A 14,339-nucleotide genomic window follows, 5' to 3' on the forward strand; every position below is an offset into this window, starting at 1 on the left:
TCCACTGTCGCCGGCGCCGAGCCAGACTATGGGTCCCAGGCGGGGGCTGCAGGGCGGCAGCAGCGCGGGCGGCCGGGCCTTGGCGCGCTCTGCAGCGGGCATGGAGGGGCGCAGTCGGCTGGTGGTGTTCTCTTGACATGGCTCCCGCCCGAGCCGCCAGCAGCGCCCCCGCCGCCGCCGTCGCCGCCTCCGCCGCCGCTGCCGCTCCGCCCGCGGGCTGCGGCTGAGAGAGGCCCGAGAGCCCGGCCCGCCGCCCTCGGGAGACAGACCAGCGCCCCGCCCGGCCCTGCGCACTCGGGAAACATGGTCTGCTCGACGTGAGAGCGCTTCCTCCGGAGTCCGGGAAACTTAGTTTTTTTGTTTTTTTGGGTTTTTTTTGTGTGTTTTTTTTTCCCTCCCTTTTTTTGGGGTGGGTGGGTGGGGAGGGTTGGGCGGGCTTACTTTCAAAGTAATTGCTATTAACACGATTATTTTCTTCTCTTCCCCCTCCCCCTCCTCCACTGATCGGTCCCATTTACCCTTCTCCCGCCTCCTACCCGGGTGGGAGTTGTTTCCGCGATGATATGAGTGAGAACCCGAGGGATCCTGTGTCTCCCGTGGTGCGAGTGAGTCGCTGCCGCTGAAGGCGAGGGTAGGGGTGGGGGGCCTGGGCGGTGGAAACTGGTGGTCCCCCGGGCGCCGCCTGGGACTTGGGCGAAAAACCCCGCCACCTTTGGCCCCGGCCATGCTCACGCCAAGATAGACCGCGCTCTCCACCACCTCGATCGGGGCCGCCCTCGCAGGGGAATGTAGGGCTCGTTGCCGGGCTGACCCGCCTCTTCCCCCTCCTCCCCCCGGTGTGAGGGTCCAGTGCAGGGTGTTAGGGTCCCGGGAGTTCCCTCAGGTCTCGCCACCGCCGGATTAACTTAACAACACCGTGTCCCCTTTCCCTCTGCCATCATGATTGTCCTTGGCAGCAGCGCTGGCAGCCGCCTGTGGGTGAAAACGTGGGTGATGGGGAAGTCGGCCGTGACTCCGCTGTTTTTTCTCCTGGCTCCTTTGGGCAACAGCTGTCCGCCGCCGGTATACACTGTAGTTGATTGCAGGGAAACCCTGGACCTCGCCCCTTCCTTCTCGACCGATTTTGCACTTCTCTCTTTGCTCACCGCCCAGTGTAATCAATAACAGGCACTGACAATACATAGCAATAGTGAAATCTGAAATAACTACGAGTTAATTAGGTACTACAGCCATGGTGCTGGCTGGGTAAAATCCAATTGGCCATTTCAGTTTCATTCCCTATCCTTTTTTGCGGTTTTGTTTTTGTTTTGTATTTGGGAAGCAAGGATTACATTTCCCCCTCCCCCCTCCCCGGTCGTTCCTTTTATTCCCTTTACTTCAAACGGGAGGGCGGAATACGGATGGATGTTAAGGATTGGACTGGTGTCAGCTGTGTTTTATTACACACCTAAATCCTGATAATAGGCTTTGCCTCCTGTCCGGGCGCCTTCCTCCCTCCCCAACCTATTTTTTTTTTTTTGGCACTTGAGCCATATGTATTTTCCAGAAAGTTAGTTCACGTTTTCTCTCCTTCCTTTCCTCCCCCTCCCTCCCTCTTCCTTCCCCCACCTGATTCCAAACATGACTGGGCAGCAGGTTTTGTTTGTTGGCCGTCTGCTCTTGTTGCCAGAAGGTGCAGTTCTGGGGTTACAGTTGTGATTTTAGCTACTATATTAGCAGGAAAAAAAAATGACTTGTTTCTGTTGTACTTGAGTCTTAAGAAAAGTGCCCATAGTTTAGTGACAATTTCCAAAGGCTTTAGTACCACCTGTATTTCAAAATGGGGGACCCAAACTCCCGGAAGAAACAAGCTCTGAACAGACTACGTGCTCAGCTTAGAAAGAAAAAAGAATCTCTAGCTGACCAGTTTGACTTCAAGATGTATGTTGCCTTTGTATTCAAGGAGAAGGTAATTTAAAGTTCTTCATGTGAATTAGCACAAGTGATTTTGTAAGTGTATATTAAGTTGTTAAGTAATTGCTAATACTAGGTTGAAGAGTGGTTGGAAAAAGTTCACTTTGTATATGATGTTTTATCTTCATGGGTCATTTGAATTGAGAACAGGACTTCTTGTCCTTGAGTATTGGTTTGCAAAGATTTAACCCAAAAGGTGAGGAGGATCCACACAGCTTTGTGAAATTGCATTCATGGGGGAGTGAGATGCGAAATGTCATAGCTGAGTTAGAGATCCTCTAGTATGGAATATGAAGAGGATGAAACTGAAATTGGGATCAAGGTGAGAGTTGAGGTCAGCCTAATTCTGTCTTTATGAAACAGACACTTTTTCTCATTTAATGAAATTGGTCACATTTTTTTTAGGAGCGCTTAAATATTGGTTAACTTGTGTTCAGAAGTTTGAATTTCTGATAATTCAATAAGAAAGTGTTGGTCAGGGTCAGAATTATTTTCATAGATAGCAAATGATGACTTCAGCAGCCAAGGATGATGTGATGAAAGCAATTTTAGGGGGGTGACTTAGAATGGATAGTTTCTTCAGTTGTCAAGAATATTTGGCTTAAGGAATTGCAAGTTTCGTATCTGCACTTAAGTTGTAGCTAATTGTGGAAATCTTAGCATGGTATCTAGTACTTTTTGGAAGGCCTCCCAGATCATTCCTCCACTGGTAACTCCAAAGTTGCGTGTATATGAGAACAGTCTTGGTAACTTTTAGTACTGTAAGGTTGTTTAAAAGTGAGTGTTCTGAAACGATTGGCCCAGAGGGGAGAAGCCAGGGCTTTTTTCTCCATTTCTTTTCAGTTGGAGGATTGATAATTAAGAGCTGTTTACATAAATCCATGTCATAAATGGGGAGACTATATCTTCACATTTAATCTATAAAAAGTCTCAGTTGTACCGTGTAGTTATGTAATACCTTTGGAAATATTTTCCATGAATGGATACTGGCTGGATTTATGTTCTGTAGTACAGAATTTTGTAGGTTGGAATGTTGCTAAACCCTTGGTGTTAACTAATTTTGAAACACAATTTGGTGTACATTTTTTTCCTCTGTTCAAATGCTGACAGCTTGGGTATACTCAGTATATCTATCCAGAAAGAGTAAATTGACCCACTTAAGAAATAAATCAGTTGATTGAAATAGCTTTGTTTTTAAACTCATGATGTTTTACTGTGGCTATTGGTGCATTATTGGTTTTTCTTTTTATTAAGTCTTAGCAGTACTTGGTATTTAACGACTGTTGTCTAAAATACATACATGTATACCACATTGCTGTGAAACTGAAATTAAACATTCTGATAACAGTCTGTCTATGGTGGTGGGGTGTGTGTGTGTGTGTGTGTGTGTGTGTTGGGGAGGGGGTGGGAAAGTACAGGAAGATGTGCCTACCTGAACATAGTTTCAGAATAAAAACTTTGACTTTAAGAATTTTGCTGAGTTGAAGTGTTTGGCTTTGATAGCATGGACTGGGTGTTAAATGACAGTTTGCTCCTGAAGGAGTTAAGAACTTTGTTTTTCACTTTTAGAAGAAAAAAGCAGCACTTTTTGAAGTGTCTGAAGTTATACCAGTCATGACAAATAATTATGAAGAAAATATCCTGAAAGGTGCGCGAGATTCCAGCTATTCCTTGGAAAGTTCCATTGAGCTTTTACAGAAGGATGTGGTACAGCTCCATGCTCCTCGATACCAGTCTATGAGAAGGGTAAGTGGCTAGTAACCACCGTGCTAACGGAAGTGTGTGCACTGTGTTGGCAGGGCTGCGAAAATGCAGTATTTGTCCCAGGATGATGATTATTAATTTGTTTGAACTGAGTGACAGAGGGAAAGACAAGAGGCAGAGGTGCCCTCAGTCTCTCCTTCCCGCCCTGTAAATCTGCGTTTCCAATAAAAATCAATTTTTAAAAATGGATGTATACCAAAATAAACAATGTTTTGTTGCTTTTCTCTAGGTACTTACTCAAGTACCCTCAGCACAGTCAGATTTATGTAACCCATTTTAGGTGCTTGTAATGGCCAACTATTTTTTATAACCTAATTGCTGGACATAAGAATTATTTTTAAATTCCTTAGAGTATTTTTTTTTAAATAGAAGCATGGATAGCTCTGTTTGGTATTTTGTTTGATAATGGTGTATGTTTGTAAATAATGCTTTATGTTCCTGATGATTCATTTTTCCTTGGGTGAGTTAACACTGACCTTTTGTAAATTAGAAACTTTCTTGTTGTGAGTCTTCTCAACTTGGAAAATTAATCCAAGCATGCTTGAGCAGGAAATCCGTGTAATTGCGAGGAGGGGGACAGAATATTATGTTCCGAGTTGGAGAAGGTCTGTTGGCCTCTGAACACTAATACACCAGGAAGAGGAAGAATGGGAACAGAATTGGAGAAAAGTGATTCTCAAAAGAAAAGAATATGTCAGCTGTGATAACAGTGGTTTGTGTTAGAGGTTTTGAGACACCTTCATGCACTCAGTTTGGAGGGTTGAGATAACGGTTCAGTGATAGACAGCATTGTCAGAGCTCAGCTTTCATCAGGCACTGGTAAATGGAGATCTTTATGAGAAGAACATTTGGACTGGATGACTGAATGTGTGGATTCTCTACATGATAAATACCAAAGTCAGATGTCTTATGAGCTGTTCATATTCCATACAGCTTTCCTAACATCTCTTAAGATATAAAATGATAAGTTGAACCTTTCATGTTTGTAAGATGTTTCTATACTTAAAATTTGTGATGCTACTTGTTACAGGTTTATTTCAAAATCTTTTTACAATTTTTCACTTTGTAGGATGTAATTGGCTGTACTCAGGAGATGGATTTCATTCTTTGGCCTCGGAATGACATTGAGAAAATTGTCTGTCTCCTGTTCTCTAGGTGGAAGGAATCTGATGAGCCTTTTCGGCCTGTTCAGGTATTTATTCTAGAATAAGTGTGATAAGCACTTGAGTAAGTGAAAATGCCTGGAATAGTGTAAACTGAAAAGTTCTTCAGGAATATACTATTGCTGTTAAAGCATATGGATTGGAGAATCTCTGGAGTATGAGGTAGTTCTGTTTAGGGTGTCATAGAAATTATACCTGGGGAAAAACATTTTGTTTTTAATTTTTTACTTATTTTTTTATTGGAATGTCAGATTTACAGAGAGACGTAGGTATAGAAAGATCTTCCGTCTGCTGGTTCACTTCCAAAGTGCCCACAGTGGCTGGGAGCTGAGCCCATCCAAAGCAGGAGCTTCTTCCAGGTCTCGCACTTGGGTGCAGGGTCCCAAGACCTTGGGCCATCCTTGACTGCCCTCCCAGGTCACAAGCAGGGAGCTGGGATACAGACTTACGCCCGTATGGGATCTTAGCATATGCAAGGGTAGGACTTTAGCCAGTAGACTACTGTACCAGGACCTTGAAAATCTTTTTAAGAGGGGCTCATGGGGTGCTCAAGAGAACGTTACCCTTCTTCCGGCTGCCATGTGCACTCCTGAATTAGTATGTCACTCTGCTTTTCAAATGAATCTGGTCTAAATGAGTTAAGCTTTTTCTGGAAGCTGATACCTACATAGAGGTGTAGAGGAGAAAAGTAAATTTTGTAGTGATGCTTTAACCATTTTTAGTATCTTGCTGATTTGATTTACCAGATGATTTCTAATGTTCATTTAAGGGAATTTACTTGGATTGGTTCTTCTTTAAAGTACATTTGTATACATGGAGGAAAGGAGAAAAAGAGCTATTAAAATGTTGTTTTGTAATCAGAACAGTTAAGGACTTATTTTTGCTAAGTAAATATTAAAAGTCTTGGTTTATTTGTTAAGGAATGTAAAAGCTTAAAAACAAACATTATCTAGTACTGTGAGGTCTTCTGTGTTTTATTTTTATTGGAAAGGAAGAGCTGATTGACTCCCCATGTGGCCACAGCTGAGCTAAGCCGAGCTAAGCCCAGCTAAGCCGATCCTAAGCCAGGAGGCAGGAGCTTCCTGCAGGTCTACCATGTGGGTGCAAGGTCCCAAGGCTTTGGGCCATCCTTGACTGCTTTCCCAGGCCACGAGCAGTGAGCTGGATGGGAAATGAAGCATCAGGGACATAAACAGGCGTCCATGTAGGATCCTAGTGCTTGCAGGGTGAGAATTAGCCAATTGAGCCGTTGTCTGTATCCCCTTATGGTGTGATAGATTGTCCAGTTAGAATCTTGCCCAAGCTCTCTTGTGTTGTTGCCTAACCTCAGCTCAAATTCTCTTCAGAATTTGACAGTATATTTTAAAGATGATCCATAGGCTCAATAGATGTAAAAGTGTTATTTGTCTCATGAACGATAAGTATATTCACGTGTCTGTATCAGAGTATAAATTTCATTTTGCAAGTGGTAACAGAAAGATGTAAGAATATGACTTGGACTTCTGCTGAACTGGGCTGCAGGCATTGTTTAATATTTCTCATTGGAAAGATGGTAGGTTCACATAACACAGTATGTTTGAATTTCTAATATCTTTTTTCTGGAAACTTAGGAATGCTTTTAAAATCTTGTCTAGAGAACTTTTTCTTTGAAAATCGTGGCTAATGTTCTTTAGAGAAGTCCCATACACCAGTTCTTCAGATTGGTTCGCAGCTGAGCCAGATAGGGTGGTGGGGAGGAGGGCAGCAGGAACTTCATCCAAGCCTCCCACATGGGTCAGAATTTAGTTGAGCCATACTGCTGCTCCCAGGGTTTGCATTAATAGGAAGCTGGAGTTGGGAGTGGAGCCTGGATATGGAACCCAAGCATTCTAGCCCACGCCCTAACAGCTTGCACAAATGACCTCTCCTGTGGCTGATGCTTATGATAAGTTGGCTCTTGGGCTTTGTCATGAATCCGTACATTTATGTGTACAGTAATCAGATACGTGTGACCACAATGGTTGGCCCATCAGGAGCCAGGAACCTCCTCTGGTTCCCGTGCAGGTGCAGGGTCCCAAGGCTTTGGGCCCTGCTCAGCTGCTTTCCCAGGCCACAAGCAGGGAGCTGGATGGGAAGTGGAGCTGCTGGGATTAGAACCGGTGCCCATATGGGATCCCTGTGCATTCAAGGCAAGGGCTTTAGCTGCTAAGCCACGGTACTGGGCTGCCGAAAATATTTTTTAAAGAAGAAAAAAATAGAGGGAATAAATGAAAATGTTTATCAAAAAAGTAGGCGTAGGGCTCGGCGCAGTAGCCTAGTGGCTGAAGTCTTCACCTTACAACCATCTGGATCCCATATGGGCACCAGTTTGTGTTTATCTATACAGTAATCAGCTATGAGCCAGCTATTGATGAGAAAAAATTGGACAGAGATTCGGCAAATAGCTGGCTCAAAGTTGTGAAGTTAGGTAGTGGTCAAGTTAAATGCCTGGGCTTAACTGTAAAGCTCACCACCTTGACTCTTCACTCTGTACTGTGCTATGTATTTATAAAACCTTAAAACCTGGAGTGAGGTAGCAGGCATTTGGGGTGGTGGGTAAAGCTGCTCCTTGTGACTCCATCATCCCATATGGGCATGACTCCCAACTACTCTGCTTTGTAACCAGCTCTAGGCTAACATGCCTGGGGAAGCAGTGGGAGATGGCCCAAATGTTTACATCCCTGTGCCCATGTGGGAGACCAGTAGAAGTTTCTGGTTTCTGTCTGGCCCAGCAACAGCCGTTGCAGCTATTTTGAGTAGAAGACCTATGTATCTTACTGTTTAACTCTGCCATTCAGATAAATTTTTTTTTTTTTTAAGATTTACTTATTTTACTGGAAAGGCACATTTGCAGAGAAAGAAACAAATCTTTGGTCTGCCGGTTCACTCTCAAGTGGCCACAGCGGCCGGAGCTAAGCCAATCCAAAGCCAGGAGCTAGCAGCCACTTCCGAGTCTCCTGTGCAGGTGCAGATTCCCAGGACTCTAGGCCATCCTCCACTGCTTTCCCAGGCTACAAACAGGGAGCTGGCTGGGAAGTGGAGCAGCTGGGACATGAATCAGTGCCCATTAGATCCCAGTGTGTTTAAGGCAAAGATTTAACCATTCAGCAATTGTACCTGGCCCGAGATAAAATATTTTTGGAAATAAAAGTTCTGGGTTGAATATAGTAGGATATAAGCAGTAACTTATAATTTTAGAATTAAACTACATCTAGTAAATTTGAAATTTACTTGCCTAAAGTAATCTGAAGTAGTCATTCCTAGATATCCATCGGAGATTAGTTCCAGAATTAACTTTGTGAAGCACTTTAAAATCTATATACTTCCATGGTGAGATTTAACAGGAAATAGAATAAAGGTTACCTTAACAATCAAGTTTGTTACATTTAGTGTTGTGAAGTGCTTGAAGGTACTATAAAAATGATGTGTCATCTTTCCTTTTTATTAATGCTATTGCCTAAGTAGGCTGTTGATCCCACTGTTAGGATTTCCTTACTTTATGCTGCCTGTGAAAGGTGTATTTGTTTCTAAATGTTTAGTGCTGACCACCCTGCATCATAAGTGGATATTAGTTAGGTGGGGTAGGACTGAAGTGACATGCAAGTTAGATGGAAGGCTTTTTCAGTGTTGTTACGCACACACTTCTGATGTGATTACTGGTTGTTCATGTCCGTTGCATTTGTAGTCTTGTGACACCTGTTTTCTTTCTTGAACAGTATTTCATTGTTAACACATTATTGTTTGTATTAGTTTGTTTCCCCAGAGGGTTTTTTAAATTATCTTCCTTCAGGCACCATCCTGCATCACCACGGCTCTTGCCTTGCCTTCTCTTGCTTGACCTTTCCTTTTGCTGCACTTGGATAAGAATTCAATTCAAAGCTCCACACATAATAACATCTTACTTGGGGAAAGCCTTTCTTTTTCCTTGCTCTTTTTTTTCCCCCTTAGATTTATTTCCCAGGAAGAATAATAGAAGGAAAACCAAAGAGGGATTTTTTTTTTAAAGATTTATTTTATTTTTATTGGAAAGGCAGATATACAGAGAGAGGAGAGACAGAGAACAAGATCTTCTGTCCGATGATTCACTCCCCAAGTGAGCGCAACGGGCCGATACTATGCCGATCTGAAGCCAGGAGCCTCTTCCAGGTCTCCCATTCGGGTGCAGGGTCCCAAAGCTTTGGGCCGTCCTCGACTGCTTTCCCGGGCCACAGGCAGGGAGCTGGAAGGGAAGCGGGGCTGCCGGGATTAGAACCGGCACCCATATGGGATCCCGGGTGTGCAAGGCGAGGACCTTAACCACTTGCGCCACCGTGCCGGGCCCCAAAGAGGGATCTTATACTCCTTAATTTTGTTTCCCAAAAGGTTGCAATGGCTGGAGCTGATTCAGCCTGAAGCTGGGAACCAGGAAACTCCATCTAGGTCTACTGCTTGGGTGGTAGGGGTCTTGTGCAGTTGCTTCCTCTGGTGTCTTCCCACATTCAGAAGAAGCTAGATCAGAAGTGGAGCAGCTGACTGCTGCTACTCCAGCATGATGTTTCAAGCTGCAGCTTAACCCACTGAACTTATGTGTCCATTCCTTCAGTAGTATGTAAACTCCCTGAAGACCTGTTTATTTGAAAAATAGCTGCACAAGAGAGGGAACCTTCATTCCACTGGTTTACTACTCTTGTGGCTGCAGTGCCCAGGAATGTTCCACTCTCATCCTCATCTCACATATACATGGCAGGGTCCCTAGTGCTTGGGCCAGGATTCTGGTTTTGTTTCCCCTGGTGTGTCAGCAGGCAGTTGGGGCAGCTGGGACACAAACCAGTGCTATATGGGATGGTGGTGTGTTGCAGGTAGCTTGACTATGCCACATCGTTGGCCTAGTTTTACATACAGTAGCATGTAGACACATTTTATGTTAAAGTTGATAAGAAAAACTCTAGTGCTTAGGCGATAAAATCCAAGGTAGTAGAAGCTGCTGACTTCCATTTCCATATTGCCAAATGTTTTTGGCATCATATGGAAATAAGTTATCTGAACGACATTGACTGTTAGTTTTACAATTCACAATTGTCTGAATGTCAGATTGCCAAAGATGTAGGTCGGTTTCTGTAGTTCTGCCTTGGTTTTTTTCCCCCCCCCCCCCCCCATCTCTGCCAGTGCACATAGACATTTGTGGGAGGATGGAGTTGGTTATATTGAGATTCAAAAAATATTCTTCTCCCACAAGTCTTAAATAGTTTAAAACAGGGCCTGGTGCGATAGCGTAATGGTTAAAGTCCTCGCCTTGCACACCCGGGATCCCATATGGGCGCTGGTTCTAATCCCGGCGGCCCCGCTTCCCTTCCAGCTCCCTGCTTGTGGCCTGGGAAAGCAGTCGAGGACGGCCCAAAGCCTTGGACCCTGCACCCGTGTGGGAGACCTGGAAGAGAAGTTCCTGGCTCCTGGCATTGGATTTTCTCTAGTTTGGGCATTGTGGTCACTTTAGGGAGTGAACTAGTGGATGGAAGATCTTTTTTCTCTGCAAATCTACCTTTCCTATTAATAAGAAATAAGTTCATCTTCAAAAATTTGAGGCTGTGAGAAACAAAAAGTGTAAACCATTTGGAGGTTCTGGTTGGATGCGTGTGCTGTGGTTTGGGATAGCTACATTCCATGTATTGGTACTTGAATTTGAGACCTGATTGCTTTCCTAACTCCAGCTTTGTGCCGATGTGCACCTTGGGAGGTAGCAGGTGGTACTCCAGGCTTAGGACTGTGTCACCCATATGCTCTCAAGTTTGAGTTCCTGGCGCCTGGCTTCCGCCTGGCCCTGCCTAGTTCGTGGTGAATGAACCAATGTATGGAAGCTTTGTGCTTCTGTCTCTCTGTTCATATTTACTCAGAAGCCAATTTATGTGAATGGTGAAACTATTTACCAAAATAGCCTTTCATGTGTGAACCAACCCCTCTCGCATTTTATCTTTTAAATGTCCTGGGAAATAGAACTTAATTTTATAGATGAAGCTGAAGTTTAAAAAGTTAAGGGGTTTGCATAAAATCATTAGTGAAGGACTAGAATAAATGTAATCTATAGTGCATCTTCTGAAAGGAGAGTGATATTCTTAAGGTTTAAATGCTAAGATGAGCATCTTCACCTAAGTAGGTTTGAGAATAGGATTTTATGCAACTTGGCTTAAGCCTCTTAATAGGATTGAGTCACATTGGCGCAGATTTTAAAGAACATGTCTTATACAGTGAAATGCTAGCTGATAGAACTTTGTGCAGTGAAATGATTACATATGAGTATGTTTTGTCATTAGGCCAAATTTGAGTTTCATCACGGTGACTATGAAAAACAGTTTCTGCATGTACTGAGCCGCAAGGACAAGACTGGAATTGTTGTCAACAATCCTAACCAGTCAGTGTTTCTCTTCATTGACAGACAGCACTTACAGGTATGTTGTACTCTTTTTTAATACCCGAGTTCAGTCCTCAGAGTTTACTGGTCGGTAAACTCTTTTCTGAATAAGATACCTGGTTATTTCACCTCTCAAAGTACTTGTTTCTAGTTATTTACGAGAAACATCTGGGGGGTGTATTCTAGATTGTTTTCAAACTGCTATATACTGGAGTGTACTGGGAAGATCATGGTTTTAGTGCAGACTTTTAAAAACTAGGAATTCAGAAGAAAGTTAATTTGGTGCAGGCAATTGTCAGGTTTTTTTTTCCATTCTGCTTTCTTCAGATCTCTTGTGGTAGATGTTTTGGGTTGACACTTTCTTCTTTTTAAGCGCTTGTAATGTGCTTCATTTGACTTTGTTGAGGAAATACGGTAGATAGCACGTTACATGAGCTAAATTTGGGTTATAGGTAGGGATGACCCGCAATCTGGAATGTCCCAGTTTTTAGCACTAAAAAGATAAAAGTCCTGGGAAATGTTTTAGGCTCAGGCAAACTGGAACATTTAGTTTTAGAGGAACTTGATCTTCATTGTTGTACATTCTTAGTTTTCTTTGCTTTGTATGAAATTACACTTTTAATTTTTGAGCTGGGGGTGCGTTGCCGGCTTGCAATGTACAGAGGAATCTACTTCCCCTGGTTTCTGAAGAAGTGATTGTAGCTTGGCTATTTGTGAAGGACTTTGTATATGTGGATTCATTTGATCTTTGTGGTAACCGTCTTACAGCTTAAAAAGTAAAGGAATTAATTATACCTTAATCACAATCATCTGCCAAGAGCTTGTGCTTTTTGATAATTGAAGGTGCATGATAAGGATGGTCTGAAGTATCAGCTAAAGATGGGCAGATGGGTTTACTCACATGCCTTGAACATCTGTCCAAATATTTTCATGAAATATTATTACCCTAATACTTTTTGACAAGTGATGACTGACTTTTGTGAGTTTCTAAGTATTTGGTTTACAATGAGTTTCTTTCTTTGCCAGATCTGAAATGGTAAGATTGTCTTCCTTACCAGAGTGTGGGTCAGAAGCCTCGGTTACGACTCTGGGTGCTTTGTCGTTGTGCCGTTGGTTTCATACATTCTGGGAACTTGACTTCAAGTGATGGCAGTCACATTAGCCTTGTTTAAGGATATTTTTTCCCATTTCAGACTCCAAAAAACAAAGCTACAATCTTCAAGTTATGCAGCATCTGCCTCTACTTGCCACAGGAACAGCTCACCCACTGGGCAGTGGGCACCATAGAGGATCACCTTCGTCCTTACATGCCAGAATAGAGACTGATCAGCAAAATGGAGAAGATCAGAGAATGCAGCAGCAGTTTTTCTTTTCTTGTTTTCTTACCACTTTATTCTTTCAGCGTTTAAGGAAAATGGACTCATGCACAGAACACTATGCATTCATCCTGGATTTTTTTTTTTTTTTAGTCATTTGAATCTCAGAACTTAAAACAAATTAGATGTCTTCTGCACAGACTGTGTGAAAGAAGATGCTTTGCATATTTGCTGCACTGCATCAGCATCTTACTAAAAATGTGAAATGAAAGGACTACTGTACACTGAAATGCTTAAATGTGTCTGAAAGCACAAGGTGATAACTCACTTTTGATGGTCTTCCCATTTGTCCTGGGTTTTGCCTCTGACATCTGTCATCAGTATTTAGAGGGTGAAAAGTGAATGTAACAGGTATAAATAATATTTCAAAAAGCTTGATAGCTTTGATATAATCACTGTTCCAGAGCACCATCAGATTCATTCTAATGACCAGAAGTGGTTGTTTAAAAAGAATACAACCATGGGAAAGAAATCTTAAGTGAAAAAAAACATCTCATTGTAGGCATTCTTGCCTCATCTTACTGGGCCGTATTTGTTTCCTGGTACTCATGTATTTTTTTTCCCAGATCTCTTTCCCCAAGTTGCTGTTACAGATTTTTCTGCTGAGTGTGGCTGCAGTTGTACACCTTAAAGCAGATCTGGAGTCTGAAGTAGCTAATGCAGCTATAAAACTGAGAAATACAAAGCTGCAAAAACCATGGTAGGTAGAGGACTTTGCTTTTTGGTTTTAAAGAGAAGAGATTTTAATGACAAAATTCCAGTGATTGTGCAGAAATACTGGTTTCTACACCTTTCTAAAGAAAAACTACCAGAGTTTTTGGAGTAGAAAAAGTTATAAAAGTTGAGATCTTAAATTGTAAAAACAAAACAAAAAACATGAGTGTCAAAGTTCTAAAAGCAGAACTCATTTTGTGCAATGAACATAAGGAAAGACTACTGTATAGTTTTTTTTTTTTCCTTTTAAATGAAGAAAAGCTTTGCTTAAGGGTTGCATACTTTTATTGGAGTAAATCTGAATGATCCTACTCCTTTGGAGTAAACTAATGCTTACCAGTTTCCAATTGTATTTAGCTTCTGGTTGGAATTTGAAAAAATGAAAACCTAAATAAAATAGGTGGAAGTTCCCTGACTATTCAGGTGAATACACAAAGCTTGAAGTGGTAACTTTATTTGTCCAAATCACTGGGTAGATGTTACTGATGAGTTTAAAACTGAATAGGTGTTGGGGAAACTCGCTTCTTAAAAACCTGGCCAGTTGGGTTTGCATCTTCAACAAGAGGAGGAATCAAAAATACTTTGTCAGTTTTTGATGTTCAGTAGCCTCCTTTATGCCTTGTTTCATTAGAAAGAAAAACACTTTTTCTGGTTAGTTAAAATAATGCAGTTTAAAAAGATTTATTGTTTGAGACAGTTCAGAGAATTCTATACATTGATGCATTGCCAGGATGGCTACAACAGCAGGGGCTCAGCTAGGCAGAAGCCAGGAGCTGGGAACTGAGTTGCAGGGGCCATCTGCTGCTTCCCAGGGATGTTACCAGGGGTTTGGTGAAGTGGAGCAGCTGGGACTCCAACCAGCATCCATGTGAGGTGCTGATATAGCAAGTGTTGACTCAAGCCCCCGAAAAAAAAGTACGGCCGCTGTGCTCAGTTCTTTCCTTAGACAATTCTGGGTGGCAATAG

General features: G+C 42.5%; 1 protein-coding gene across 2 annotated transcripts; it reads left to right on the forward strand.

Annotated features, from left to right (window-relative positions):
* Positions 1-383: 383 nt before the first annotated feature.
* On the forward strand, positions 384-13,809 carry LOC121166700 (uncharacterized protein C6orf62 homolog). Of its 2 annotated transcripts, none has more exons than XM_040995949.1 (5): positions 384-605; positions 3,523-3,699; positions 4,787-4,909; positions 11,186-11,320; positions 12,477-13,809. In XM_040995949.1, exons 1-5 carry the CDS (start codon positions 564-566, stop codon positions 12,600-12,602), a joined length of 603 nt encoding a protein of 200 aa, XP_040851883.1. In that variant the 5' UTR covers positions 384-563; the 3' UTR covers positions 12,603-13,809. The 2 variants fall into 2 exon arrangements, with proteins under 2 accessions (XP_040851883.1, XP_040851882.1); XM_040995948.1 differs by lacking the exon at positions 384-605 and adding an exon at positions 1,547-1,948.
* Positions 13,810-14,339: the final 530 nt, after the last annotated feature.

This window comes from Ochotona curzoniae, unplaced genomic scaffold, assembly GCF_017591425.1.
Source record: "Ochotona curzoniae isolate NIBS_2020 unplaced genomic scaffold, NIBS_Ocur_1.0 patch21, whole genome shotgun sequence".
NCBI lineage: Eukaryota > Metazoa > Chordata > Mammalia > Lagomorpha > Ochotonidae > Ochotona > Ochotona curzoniae.